We start from the raw sequence: 15,463 nt of genomic DNA on the forward strand, positions 1-15,463 counted from the left end.
TGAAAATGAAAACACAACATATCAAAACTTATGGGACGCAGCAAAGACAGTGCTAAGAGGGAAATTTATTGCTCTAAATGCCTATATCAGAAAAGAAGAAAAGGCAAAAATTCAGGAATTAACTATCCATTTGGAAGAACTGGAGAAAGAACAGCAAGCTAACCCCAAAGCAAGCAAAAGGAAAGAAATAACAAAGATTAGAGCAGAAATAAATGAAATTGAAAACATGAAAACAATAGAGAAAATCAATAAGGCCAGAAGTTGGTTCTATGAGAAAATCAATAAGATTGATGGGCCCTTAGCAAGATTGACAAAAAGAAGAAGAGAGAGGATGCAAATAAATAAGATCAGAAATGGAAGAGGAGACATAACTACTGACCTCACAGAAATAAAGGAGGTAATAACAGGATACTATGAACAACTTTACGCTAATAAATACAACAATTTAGAGGAAATGGACGGGTTCCTGGAAAGACATGAACAACCAACTTTGACTCAAGAAGACATAGATGACCTCAACAAACCAATCACAAGTAAAGAAATTGAAGCAGTCATTCAAAAGCTTCCTAAAAAGAAAAATCCAGGACAAGACGGCTTCACATGTGAATTCTATCAAACATTCCAGAAAGAATTAGTACCAACTCTCCTCAAACTCTTCAAAAAAATCAAAGTGGAGGGAAAACTACCTAATTCATTCTATGACGCCAACATTACCCTCATACCAAAACCAGGCAAAGATATTACAAGAAAAGAAAACTACAGGCCGATCTCTCTAATGAATATAGATGCAAAAATCCTCAATAAAATTCTAGCAAATCATATCCAACAACACATTAAAAGAATTATTCATCATGACCAAGTAGGATTCATCCCAGGTATGCAAGGATGGTTCAACATAAGAAAATCAATTAATGTAATACACCATATCAACAAATCAAAGCAGAAAAATCACATGATCATCTCAATTGATGCAGAGAAGGCATTTGACAAGATTCAACATCCTTTCCTGTTGAAAACACTTCAAAGGATAGGAATACAAGGGAACTTCCTTAAAATGATAGAGGGAATATATGAAAAACCCACAGCTAATATCATCCTCAATGGGGAAAAATTGAAAACGTTCCCCCTAAGATCAGGAACAAGACAAGGATGTCCACTATCACCACTATTATTCAACATTGTGTTGGAGGTTCTAGCCAGAGCAATTAGACAAGAAAAAGAAATACAAGGCATCAAAATTGGAAAGGAAGAAGTAAAACTATCACTGTTTGCAGATGATATGATACTATACGTCGAAAACCCGGAAAAATCCACAACAAAACTACTAGAGCTAATAAATGAGTACAGCAAAGTAGCAGGTTACAAGATCAACATTCAAAAATCTGTAGCATTTCTATACACTAGCAATGAACAAGCGGAGGGGGAAATCAAGAAACGAATCCCATTTACAATTGCAACTAAAAGAATAAAATACCTAGGAATAAATTTAACTAAAGAGACAAAAAACCTATATAAAGAAAACTACAAAAAACTGCTAAAAGAAATCACAGAAGACCTAAACAGATGGAAGGGCATACCGTGTTCATGGATTGGAAGACTAAATATAGTTAAGATGTCAATCCTACCTAAATTGATTTACAGATTCAATGCAATACCAATCAAAATCCCAACAACGTATTTTTCAGAAATAGAAAAACCAATAAGCAAATTTATCTGGAAGGGCAGGGTGCCCCAAATTGCTAAAAACATCTTGAGGAAAAAAAACGAAGCTGGAGGTCTTGCACTGCCTGACTTTAAGGCATATTATGAAGCCACAGTGGTCAAAACAGCATGGTATTGGCATAAAGATAGATATATCGACCAATGGAATCGAATAGAGTGCTCAGATATAGACCCTCTCATCTATGGACATTTGATCTTTGATAAGGCAGTCAAGCCAACTCACCTGGGACAGAACAGTCTCTTCAATAAATGGTGCCTAGAGAACTGGATATCCATATGCAAAAGATTGAAAGAAGACCCATATCTCACACCCTACACAAAAGTTAACTCAAAATGGATCAAAGATCTAAACATTAGGTCTAAGACCATAGAACAGTTAGAGGAAAATGTCGGGAGATATCTTATGAATCTTACAATTGTAGGCGGTTTTATGGACCTTACACCTAAAGCAAGAGCACTGAAGAAGGAAATAAATAAATGGGAACTCCTCAAAATTAAACACTTTTGTGCATCAAAGAACTTCATCAAGAAAGTAGAAAGACAGCCTACACAATGGGAATCAATATTTGGAAACGACATATCAGATAAAGGTCTAGTATCCAGAATTTATAATGAGATTGTTCAACTCAACAACAAAAAGATAGCCAACCCAATTACAAAATGGGAAAAAGACTTGAATAGACACCTCTCAGAGGAGGAAATACAAATGGCCAAAAGACACATGAAGAGATTCTCAATGTCCCTGGCCATTAGAGAAATGCAAATCAAAACCACAATGAGATATCATCTCACACCCACCAGAATGGCCATTATCAACAAAACAGAAAATGACAAGTGCTGGAGAGGATGCGGTGAAAGAGGCACACTTATCCACTGTTGGTGGGAATGCCAAATGGTGCAACCACTGTGGAAAACAGTTTGGCGGTTCCTCAAAAAGCTGAATATAGAATTGTCATACGACCCAGCAATACCATTGCTGGGAATCTACTCAAAGGAATTAAGGGCAAAAACTCAAACAGACATTTGCACACCAATGTTTATAGCAGCGTTATTTACAATTGCAAAGAGATGGAAACAGCCAAAATGTCCATCAACAGACGAGTGGCTAAACAAACTGTGGTATATACATACGATGGAATATTATGCAGCTTTAAGGCAGGATAAACTTATGAAGCATGTAATAACATGGATGGACCTAGAGAACATTATGCTGAGTGAGTCTAGCCAAAAACTAAAAGACAAATACTGTATGGTCCCAATGATGTGAATCGACACTCGAGAATAAACTTGGAATATGTCATTGGTAACAGAGTTCAGCAGGAGTTAGAAACAGGGTAAGATAATGGGTAATTGGAGCTGATGGAATACAGACTGTGCAATAGGACTAGATACAAAAACTCAAAAATGGACAGCACAATAATACCTAATTGTAAAGTAATCATGTTAAAATACTGAACGAAGCTGCATCTGAGCGATAGGTTCTTGTTTTGTTTTGTTTTGTTTGTTTTGTTCTTATTATTATTACTTTTATTTTTTTTCTCTATATTAACATTCTATATTTTTTTCTGTTATACTGCTAGTTCTTCTAAACCGATGCAAATGTACTAAGAAACGATGATCATGCATCTATGTGATGATGTTAAGAATTACTGATTGCATATGTAGAATGGTATGATGTCTAAAAAAAAAAAAAAAAAAAAATGGTCAGCACAATACTGCCTAACTGTAATGTAATTATGTTGGAACGCTGAATGAAGCTGCATCTGATCTATAGTTTTTTTTTGTTTTTTTTTTCTTTCTCTTATATATTTTTGTACTTTTTATTTTTATTTGTGTTTTCTCTGTGTTATCACTTTATTTCTTTTTCTGTTGTCGTGGTATTTCTTTCTCTAAATCGATGCATATGTACTGAGAAATGATGACCATACACCTATGTGATGATATTAAGAATTACTGATTGCATATGTAGAATGGATTGATTTCTAATGTTGTGTTAGTTAATTTTTTTTAATTAATAAAAAAAAACTGTAAAAAAAAAAAAGACACCAGAATAAGAAATAAAACAATAATAGAGAGAGAAAAAAAAACCTATACCTCACATGCAGCTTCATTCAATGTTTTAACATAATTACATTACAATTAGGTAGTATTGTGCTGTCCATTTCTGAGTTTTTGTATCCAGTCCTGTTGCACAGTCTGTATCCCTTCAGCTCCAATTACCCCTTATCTTACCCTATTTCTATCTCCTGATGGTCTCTGTTACCAATGACATATTCCAAGTTTATTCACTAATGTCGGTTCATATCAGTAAGACCATACAGTATTTGTCCTTTAGTTTTTGGCTAGTCTCACTCAGCATAATGTTCTCTAGGTCTATCCATGTTATTACATGCTTCATAAGTTTATTCTGTCTTAGAGCTGCATAATATTCCATCGTATGTATATAGCACAGTTTGTTTAGCCACTCATCTGTTGATGGACATTTTGGCTGTTTCTATGTCTTTGCAATTGTAAATAATGCTGCTATAAACATTGGTGTACAAATGTCCGTTTGTGTCTTTGCCCTTAAGTCCTCTGAGTAGATACCTAGCAATGGTATTGCCGGGTCATATGGCAATTCTATATTCAGCTTTTTGAGGAACCGCCAAACTGCCTTCCACAATGGTTGCACCATTTGACATTCCCACCAACAGTGGATAAGTGTGCCTCTTTCTCCACATTCTCTCCAACACTTGTCATTTTCTGTTTTGTTGATAATGGCCATTCTGGTGGGTGTGAGATGATATCTCATTGTGGTTTTGATTTGCATTTCTCTAATGGCCAGGGACATTGAGAATCTCTTCATGTGCCTTTTGGCCATTTGTATTTCCTCTTCTGAGAAGTGTCTGTTCAAGTCTTTTTCCCATTTTGTAATTGGATTGGCTGTCTTTTTGTTGTTGAGTTGAACAATCTCTTTATAAATTCTGGATGCTAGACCTTTATCTGATATGTCATTTCCAAATATTGTCTCCCATTGTGTAGGCTGTCTTTTTACTTTCTTGATGAAGTTCTTTGATGCACAAAGGTTTGTTTAATTTTGAGGAGCTCCCATTTATTTATTTCTTTCTTCAGTGCTCTTGCTTTAGGTGTAAGGTCCATAAAACCGCCTCCAATATAAGATTCATAAGATATCTCCCTACATTTTCCTCAAACTGTTTTATGGTCTTAGACCTAATGTTTAGATCTTTGATCCATTTTGAATTAACTTTTGTATAGGGTGTGAGATATGGGTCCTCTTTCATTCTTTTGCATATGGATATCCAGTTCTCTAGGCACCATTTATTGAAGAGACTATTCTGTCCCAGGTGAGTTGGCTTGACTGCCTTATCAAAGATCAAATGTCCATAGAAGAGAGGGTCTATATCTGAGCACTCTATTCGATTCCATTGGTCAATATATCTATCTTTATGCCAATACCATGCTGTTTTGACCACTGTGGCTTCATAATATGCCTTAAAGTCCCGCAGCGTGAGATCTCCAGCTTCGTTTTTTTTCCTCAAGATACTTTTAGCAATTTGGGGCACCCTGCCCTTCCAGATAAATTTGCTTATTGGTTTTTCTATTTCTGAAAGGTAAGTTGTTGGGATTTTGATTGGTATTGCGTTGAATTTGTAAATCAATTTAGGTAGAATTGACATCTTAACTATATTTAGTCTTCCAATCCATGAACACAGTATGCCCTTCCATCTATTTAGGTCTTCTGTGATTTCTTTGAACAGTTTTTTGTAGTTTTCTTTGTATAGGTCTTTTGTCTCTTTAGTTAAATTTATTCCTAAGTATTTTATTCTTTTAGTTGCAATTGTAAATGGAATTCGTTTCTTGATTTCCCCCTCAGCTTGTTCATTGCTAGAGTATAGGAACACTACAGATTTTTGAATGTTGATCTTGTAACCTGCTACTTTGCTATACTCGTTTATTAGCTCTAGTAGTTCTGCTGTGGATTTTTCAGGGTTTTCGACGTATAGTATCATATCATCTGCAAACAGTGATAGTTTTACTTCTTCCTTTCCAATTTTGATGCCTTGTATTTCTTTTTCTTGTCTAATTGCTCTGGCTAGAACTTCCAACACGATGTTGAATAACAGTGGTGATAGTGGACATCCTTGTCTTGTTCCTGATCTTAGGGGGAACGTTTTCAATTTTTCCCCATTGAGGATGATATTAGCTGTGGGTTTTTCATATATTCCCTCTATCATTTTAAGGAAGTTCCCTTGTATTCCTATCCTTTGAAGTGTTTTCAACAGGAAAGGATGTTGAATCTTGTCAAATGCCTTCTCTGCATCAATTGAGATGATCATGTGATTTTTCTGCTTTGATTCGTTGATATGGTGTATTACATTAATTGATTTTTCTTATGTTGAACCATCCTTGCCTACCTGGGATGAATCCTACTTGGTCATGATGTATAATTCTTTTAATGTGTTGCTGGATTCGATTTGCTAGAATTTTGTTGAGGACTTTTGCATCTATATTCATTAGAGAGAGTGGTCTGTAGTTTTCTTTTTTTGTAATATCTTTGCCTGGTTTTGGTATGAGGGTGATGTTGGCTTCATAGAATGAATTAGGTAGCTTTTCCTCCACTTCAATTTTTTTGAAGAGTTTGAGCAGGGTTTGTACTAATTCTTTCTGGAATGTTTGATAGAATTCACATGTGAAGCCATCTGGTCCTGGACTTTTCTTTTTGGGAAGCTTTTGTATGACTGATTCAATTTCTTTACTTGTGATTGGTTTGTTGAGGTCATCTATTTCTTCTTGAGTCAAAGTTGGTTGTTCATGCCTTTCTAGGAACTTGTCCATTTCATCTACATTGTTGTATTTATTAGCATAAAGTTGTTCATAGTATCCTGTTATTACCTCCTTTATTTCTGTGGGGTCAGTGGTTATGTCTCCTCTTCCATTTCTGATCTTATTTATTTGCATCCTCTCTCTTCTTCTTTTTGTCAATCTTGCTAAGGGCCCATCAATCTTATTGATTTTCTCATAGAACCAACTTCTGGTCTTATTGATTTTCTCTATTGTTCTCATGTTTTCAATTTCATTTATTTCTGCTCTAATCTGTGTTATTTCTTTCCTTTTGCTTGCTTTGGGGTTAGTTTGCTGTTCTTTCTCCAGTTCTTCCAAGTGGACAGTTAATTCCTGAATTTTTGCCCTTTCTTCTTTTTTGATATAGGCATTTAGGGCAATAAATTTCCCTCTTAGTACTGCCTTTGCTGCGTCCCATAGGTTTTGATATGTTGTGTTTTCATTTTCATTCGCCTTGAGATATTTACTAATTTCTCTTGTAATTTCTTCCTTGACCCACTGGTTGTTTAAGAGTGTGTTGTTGAGCTTCCACGTATTTGTGAATTTTCTGGCACTCTGCCTATTATTGATTTCCAACTTCATTCCTTTATGATCTGAGAAAGTGTTGTGTATGATCAATCTTTTTAAATTTGTTGAGACTTGCTTTGTGACCCAGCATATGGTCTATCTTTGAGAATGATCCATGAGTACTTGAGAAAAAGATTTATCCTGATGTTGTGGGGTGTAATGTCCTATAAATGCCTGTTAAGTCTAGCTCATTTATTGTAATATTCAAATTCTCTGTTTCTTTATTGATCCTCTGTCTAGATGTTCTGTCCATTGATGAGAGTAAGGAATTGAAGTCTCCAACTATAATGGTAGATGTGTCTATTTCCCTTTTCAGTGTTTGCAGTGTATTCCTCACGTATTTGGGGGCATTCTGGTTGGGAGCATAAATATTTATGATTGTTATGTCTTCTTGTTGAATTGTTCCTTTTATTAGTAGATAGTATCCTTCTTTGTCTCTTTTAACTGTTTTACATTTGAAGTCTAATTTGTTGGATATTAGTATAGCCACTCCTGCTCTTTTCTGGTTGTTATTTGCATGAAATATCTTTTCCCAACCTTTCACTTTCAACCTATGTTTATCTTTGGGTCTAAGATGTGTTTCCTGTAGACAGCATATAGAAGGATCCTGTTTTTTAATCCATTCTGCCAGTCTATGTCTTTTGATTGGGGATTTCAGTCCATTAACATTTAGTGTTATTACTGTTTGGGTAGTACTTTCCTCTACCATTTTGCCTTTTGTATTTTATATATCATATCTAATTTTCCTTCTTTCTACACTCTTCTCCACACCTCTCTCTTCTGTCTTTTCGTATCTGTCTCTAGTGCTCCCTTTTGTATTTCTTGCAGAGCTGGTCTCTTGGTCACAAATTCTCTCAGTGACTTTTTGACTGAAAATATTTTGATTTCTCCCTCATTTTTGAAGGACAATTTTGCTGGATATAGAATTCTTGGTTGGCAGTTTTTCTCTTTTAATAATTTAAATATATCATCCCACTGTCTTCTTGCCTCCATTGTTTCTGCTGAGAAATCTACATATAGTCTTATTGGGTTTCCTTTGTATGTGATGGATTGTTTTTCTCTTGCTGCTTTCAAGATCCTCTCTTTCTCTTTGACCTCTGACATTCCAACTAGTAAGTGTCTTGGAGAACGCCTATTTGGATCTATTCTCTTTGGAGTGTGCTGCACTTCTTGGATTGTAGTTTTAGGTCTTTCATAAGAGTTGGGAAATTTTCAGTGATAATTTTTTCCATTAGTTTTTCTCCTCCTTTTCCCTTCTCTTCTCCTTCTGGGACACCCACAACACGTATGTTTGTGCGCTTCATATTATCATTCAATTCCCTGAGCCCCTGCTCAAATTTTTCCATTCTTTTCCCTATAGTTTCTGTTTCTTTTTGGATTTCAGATGTTCCATCCTCCAAATCACTAATTCTATCTTCTGTCTCTTTAAATCTACCATTGTAGGTTTCCATTGTTTTTTTCATCTCTTCTACTGTATCTTTCATTTCTATAAGTTCTGTGATTTGATTTTTCAGACTTTCCATTTCTTCTTTTTGTTCATTCCTTGCCTTCTTCATGTCCTCCCTCAATTTATTGATTTGGTTTTTGAAGAGGTTTTCCATTTCTGTTCGTATATTCAGAATTAGTTGTCTCAGCTCCTGTATCTCATTTGAACTATTGGTTTGTTCCTTTGACTGGGCCATATCTTCAATTTTCCTGGTGTGATTTGTTATTTTTTCTGGCATCTGGACATTTAATTACCTTAATTAGTTTATTCTGGAGATTGCTTTCTTATCCTGCCCAGTATGTGGCGCTTGTCTGTCTGGGGGTCCTACCAGCAAAATATGTTGTGGCTCCTTTAACTTTGGAAGGCTCTCCCTGCTGCGGGTGTGGTGGAGACAGAGGAAAGGTTGTAGGCTGGTTTTAATGCCTTCAAATTGCGAAGCCCTGGGATCTGAATTCCTTGAGAGAGGGATTCCGCCTGAGTTGCATTTCACCCCTCCCGTGGGGAAGTTTCAGGTGGTAGACAGCCCTGAAAGCAGCCTGTTTCCGCGCCCGGGGCACTTGCCGCCTGTGCAATCCCGGCGCCGAGTCCAGATGGAACCAAGTCTCCGCAGAAACAGTCGCAGAAGGCTCTGCTTCGTCCCCTTTCCTCCCTTTTAGTCAGCCCAGTAGGCGACTTCTGCCTTGATCAGTTTTGCCTGAGCTGGGGGCCCACTTCTAGCAGTCAGAATTTGTTTGTTAATGCCACTATTGGTGTTTGGTTGGACCCAGTCCCTGCCACTGTTGGAGACTCTTTCCTTTCCCTCTGGGAAGCTGCCCGTGGGGGAGGGGAGCTGGTCGCCTGCCGCCGGCCACCACGGCTTGGGGAACTCGCCTTTCTGAGACTCGCAGCCAGTCCGGGAAGCTGCCTGTGTGGGAGGGGCACCGGCCACCAGCCGCCATGGCTTGGGGAACTCACTTTTCCAAGACCTGCAGCCAGTCCGGGAAGCTGCCTGTGAGGGAGGGGCGCCGGCCGCTGACCTCCGTGGCTTGGGAAAGTGCGCGCGGTTCGGGAAACTCACTGTTGCGGAGTCTCACAGCCGGTGCAGCTGGTCCAGACTGGGGTGCGCTGTGTGTCCGGTCTCTGTCATGGCTCCAGGAGCTGTTCTGTACAGTTTATGGTTATTTAGTAGTTGTTCTGGAGGACGAACTAAAACACGCACACCTTACTAAGCCACCATCTTGGCCCCTCCCCAGCTGTGTGATCTTGGGCACGTCACTTAACATCTCTGAGTCTCACCTTCCTCACCTATAAATTGGAGATAAGCCAGGAGTTAGTAAGATAATTATGTAAATGACACCTCCTAGCACACAGCAGATGCTAGATCAAAATTAGTTCTTTCCCTCTCTTTGTAAGTCATAAGGGTTGTGGCAGAGAGAGTCCTAAGCATGAATTAACAAAAATCTCATGTACTAAAAATATGAACCCATGCTTGCTTCAGCTCCATTGTTGATCTGTATTCTTTAAGGTGTCCTCATCAAAGAAATCCTTTATCACATGAGGAATGCATCGCAGGCATTGAGCCCCAGAAAACTTGTCATGTATTCTGCAGTGAGTATTTCTGTCTTCATTCAACATCCATTTGTTCAATTGTGTGATCTCTTTGAGGATGGGACCTCATCTTCTTAACCTTCATTTCCCCATTGCCCAGTAGATGGTGGGTACCTGTTCAAGGCTTTTGAAATTAAACACAGAATTCCGGCCTTTGAGAAAGGTACAATCTAAAACAGATCAGAAGACAAATAAACACATAAGCACCATACAAACAGTATAGAAATGCAGTATGTGTAAGCAAGTGTTTTTGTTGCCTCAGAGAAGGAAGACATCACTTCTAGTCAGGGATGGTAGGGAAGAGAAACAGGAAGGCTTCCTGGAGTAGACAGCACATCGAAGGTATCAGGATGGAAGGAATCAGTAAGCAGTTACTTGCTGGTCTATAAGGTATGTAAGGGAGTTATTAGAATAGGAGTGGAAGGCTAGGAATGTGGAGAAGTTGATACCAAATTAGATAGATATAAACTGTGCTAACTAATGTGTAGCCTACTAGCAACATGTAGCTATTCAAATTTAAATTTTAATTAATTACAATTGAATAGAAAGAAAAATTAGTGCCTCAGTTGCACTAGCCACATTTCAAGTGCTCAAGAGCCACATGAAAACCAGTGACTACCTTTTTAGGCAGAACAGATGGAGAAAATTTCCATCATTGAAGAAAGTTTTATTGGACAGCATTGATATCAAATCTCAGAATTTGTACTAGAATGTAGTTTGAAAGCCATTCGGTTCTGCTTCTTCATTTAATATATGAGAGAAACAATTAGGTTACACCTCTGAAAGTGTTTGGTCAAGGAAGAAGAGGCCAGCGGTGATAGGCTAGGAACAATACCTCAGAGGTTAATCTTGCAGAATGGGCTAGAGGAGGGAGAGGATAGGAACAGGATATCTATCTATCTATCTATCTATCTATCTATCTATCTATCTATCTATATATATATATATATATATATATATGTATTATAGTATAGCATAGGAAGCTCTTGGAATAGTCTAGAAAAGTAGGGACAAAGCCTAAAACTAGGGCAGCAGCAGGACAAGAAAAGAGACAATGGGTTACAGGACTCAGTGATGAATTGTAATGTGGGTAGAGGGCAATGATGAGGGGGAAGACACAGATTATGGGAAAGTTTCAAGTCTTGGTAACTGGAAAGATGGTGGAGCCATAGGTAGGTAGACATGGTCTTGGGCCAGGTGAATGTACTGATTAGACAACTGGGCTTGAAATGCCAGGGGATATCCAGATGGTAAAGGGGATAGAAGGGAGGAAGGAAAAATGAGTTGCAACTTGAAAATAGAGCTATATTGAAAATAGAGCTATAAAACAGCACACAGTCTGATGACTCACTGTCTCCATGGCAGAAGGTTTCTCAGTTGTGGTTTGGCTGGAAAGCCATGCTTTCATTTATTCAGGAAGGTAGAAGGGGTGATTGAAGCTATAGGAACATGTGTTTAGATAGACTAGAAGGATTCATGGAGAGAGCTGAGTATAGTGCTTCCTGGAAAAGGTAGGTCTGAAATAGGCCAATTCTACCAGTTTTTCTAGTTTCTAATCTGGTTTCCAATTCTAAACTGTTGCATGAGTTCTGGAAAATCATATATCTGTAACTCTATTTCTCTTTCTATTAAATTGGCTCTAACCCCTTTTGAAGACATATATATTACTATACAGTTTAGGTAGCCAAATGTAATCCCCATTTTGTAGATGTGGAGGTTGAGAATTGCCTAAGAATAGAGAGCTAATCAATGTCAAAAAATGGTACTGAAAATCAGTCCCCAGTTGATGCCATTCGAAAGCAGGGTATTCTCTGCCATTACTTAAATGACCAATTCCTGAGACACAAGGGTTTCAAAGAGGGAAAGAGTTTATTGCTAAGCATGAAGCAGGAGTTCAGATGGCCTATTAGCCCCAAATTCTGTCTCTCCAAACTGGCCATAACTCTGATAGTTTTATAGTATCAAAAGATGGGCATGTGCGGGCCACAGTGGTTCAGCAGGTAGAGTTCTTGCCCGCCATACTGGAGACCCAGGTTTGATTCCCAGTGCCTGCCCATGCAAAAAAAAAAAAAAAACAGATGGGCAGATAATGAGCACAATGGCTCACAGTAATGAAGTTAGAGATGACCAAATTATTAGTATGCACAAATTTGTTACACGCTTATTCACAGAATGTATATAAGAAAATGGTATCCTTCATATGACGATGGGTGTTGTTTTAGTATAATAATGAGGTAAGGGTCGTTTATAGGTTTATAGCTTAGAGTTTAAGCTACTGTGCATGCCAGGTGGGCCAAGTTGTGTTAGCTTCAGCTCTATCTAGTAAGATAGTTTAGGAATTGGGGTGGCTTAGTTCTCTGCTGACTCAAGCCATCATTAATAAACATTAGGGGCTGTCTTTTGGGATCATAAGACTCAAGTTGAAAAACAGGATAAGGGGATAACAGTGAGGCCAGTCACGAGGATTTCGCAATCACAAGATAAAGGTTATGTGGTTATACCCATTATCAAAGATTGAGGCAGCTGGATTACAGTTCATTAATTTCAGGTTATTCTAATATACTAGAAAGTAAGAAGAGCGTCTATATAATGATTCAATAATCATAATTATTTTTTTATTCTTAATTTCTCGACTGCACTATGCCTTCCAACCACTCAGAGTTAAACATTTAGCATTGCAATTATTTTTAAGCTGTACACTCTTCTACTTACATGTTATCCTCCCTAAACATGTGTGATATCATAGATCCTTCCCCAAATTTAAAAATCACAGATGATATTCATCTAAGGAAGAATATAACCTAGCATTAATGTATACCAAAACAGTTTAAAATTTAATAAAAATCAGTGAAACAAGCTAAAGCAGAGATATGTTCTAGTGGGAAAAGCCATAGAAACCTAAAGTTAGAAGATTTGGTTCAAATTTACTTTCTCCCCATTTTAAGGTTATGGACAATTAAACAAGTTACTTTGGTCTCATTTTCTTCATCTTTCATGGGAATAATGATAGCAATATAAATCTCACTGGGTAGTGTACAGCAGATACTCAACTAAAACCAGCTATTTCCACTTCTTCTTTTTAAGGCATGTAGGTATGAGAAATTTAATTGACCTGGAAGCCATCAGGTGCTTTACGAGTGCTTAACATTCTAGTGAATGTAAATCTGAACCAGAGGTTAAGATGTTTTGTTTTAAATCTTTGCAGCATGACACTACCGTGAGTGGCCTGCAGATGGCGCTAGATGTTTACAACGGGATGCTTCCTCCCTATGCTGCCTGCCACATCATGGAACTGTATCTTGAAAAGGGGTAAGTGTCTGACAGGTGTTTTTCAAAATCAATATCACTCTGTCCCAGATTTTGTTGTTGTTGTTGTTGGTTTATGGATTGTTTAGTCAGCCTGTCATTCTCTTCCGTTTGACTTGGTTTTATATTCAAAGGGAAGAATAGTAGTAACTGTTATCTTTGCCTAGTTATGGCTCTTCTTTGTTTTCACGAAGACTTTTATTGAGATATACATACACAGTAGGTAAAAAACAGATTTGAGAGAACTACCCTAAGTGACAGAAATTACATTTTAAAAATGATAAGTTCTAAGAAGTTTGTAGACCAGATATTAGATTGTTGTCTTGGAAAACACAGCTTGGTAGAAGATGCCAAAAGAAAAGTGAAGGTTGCTGATGGTTGTACGATAATGTCCTTTAAGTTCATTTAAAGACACACATATACCTGCATCTTCTGGTGTTTCATAACCATCCGTCAAGGTTCTTGAAGTGTGACTTCTGACCGGCATATACCTTTTAGTGGCCTGATCTGGCTCTCCCCAGCTAGTCAAGGCTGGGTCTGAACCCACTAGAAGGGCCAACGTCAGAATGAGCGCTGCCTCAGTTTACCCAGTACTTGAGAGGGTTCCTGTAACTTGGGAGTCCAAGTTCTAAAATCAGGAAGATCCTGAGTAAACTGGAATGAGTTGGTCACCACAGCTAAGGTCATGCCAAAATTAGTGTCTGCTGTTAGTGTCTGCTATGACAATGACATTTTCATTGGGAGGAGAAAGGGGAGGTGTTTTGGACAAGCAACCAGATCAGAACTTATGGTGAAGTAGTAGCCAGGAAGGGACAGAGTGAAGGCACTTGCCCCAGAGTTTTGGTTTAGGGTTGGTACATTTTGCCCTAACCTCGAGGAACTCACAATAACTGCAGGCAGGACCTGCTTCAAGGGTTTACAACCTGTGCACTTGCAAAAAGAGCTCTTTGCTTAGAAGAGCCTCACACTTGTTTTAATGTTCTGCTGTTACCCTCTTAAAATTCTTAATATTCTTAAAATAAGGGGCCCTCTATTTTCCTTTTATACTGGGTCCTATAAATTATATAGCCAGGTCTGGTGGAATGGTAACATAGAAAGAGATCTCATTCTCAACCAATATATTTACTGCTCACAAAGAAAGTAAGTCTTGCACAATTAGGGAAGGAAAGACCCATCCTTTATGGAATCACTCAACAGGTGCCAGGTACGAGGAAGTTGAACTAAAATATGGTCTTGGCTGATCTTGCTTCCAAGTAACCAGAGTCAAGATGAAGAGCTAAGACCCATAAAATGGAGACTAGTTAAACAGACCTTAAACAGGAATAAGAAGACTATAAAGATAAAGAGTGGTTAACAAACGATGCTGAGATCAGTGGGTAACCACATGGGGCAATTAAACTAAATCTCAACTTCACAATGAACACAAATATCAATTCCATGTATATTGAAAATATAAATATGAAAAGTAAAACTTTGAAAAAAAGTATAAAGGAATATCTGTGACTTTAGGATAGGAAAATACTAATTAAACAACACACAAAAATAAAACATAAAGAGAAAGATTGAGAAATTTGACTACATTAAGTAAGAGCTTCTGTTCTTGAAAGATACCATAACGACATGAAAAGCAAGACAACTTACAGAAGGTAGAGTGGGTGTGGGTGTGGGTGTCACATAATTAAATCATTAGTATCCAGAATATACAATATTCTATAAATCAACAAGGAGAACAAAACATGGAAATGTACTCAGCATCACTAGCAATCCTGGAAATGCAAGCTAAAACTACAATGCGACACCATCCCACAGCCATCAGACTGACAAAAATGGTCTGGTGTAACAAAGAATTGGTGACAAGGGAGAGCAACTGGAACCCTCATACAAAATTATTGGGAATGGATATTGTAAAAACCACTCTGGAAGACAATTCGGCATTTCTAATATATGAAAGAT

The 15,463-nt window shown here is 37.7% G+C and overlaps 1 protein-coding gene across 4 annotated transcripts in view; it reads left to right on the plus strand.

The window, feature by feature from the left end:
- Positions 1 to 15,463, plus strand: part of ACP3 (acid phosphatase 3) — a 182,352-nt gene that overhangs the window by 143,508 nt on the left and 23,381 nt on the right. For all 4 annotated transcript variants that reach the window (XM_077130129.1, XM_077130130.1, XM_077130131.1 and 1 more), the window contains 2 exons: positions 10,122 to 10,204; positions 13,410 to 13,513. In XM_077130129.1, the coding sequence (XP_076986244.1) occupies positions 10,122 to 10,204; positions 13,410 to 13,513 (187 nt within the window). The remainder of the gene's footprint in view (positions 1 to 10,121; positions 10,205 to 13,409; positions 13,514 to 15,463) is intronic.

This window comes from Tamandua tetradactyla, chromosome 15, assembly GCF_023851605.1.
Source record: "Tamandua tetradactyla isolate mTamTet1 chromosome 15, mTamTet1.pri, whole genome shotgun sequence".
Lineage (NCBI taxonomy): Eukaryota > Metazoa > Chordata > Mammalia > Pilosa > Myrmecophagidae > Tamandua > Tamandua tetradactyla.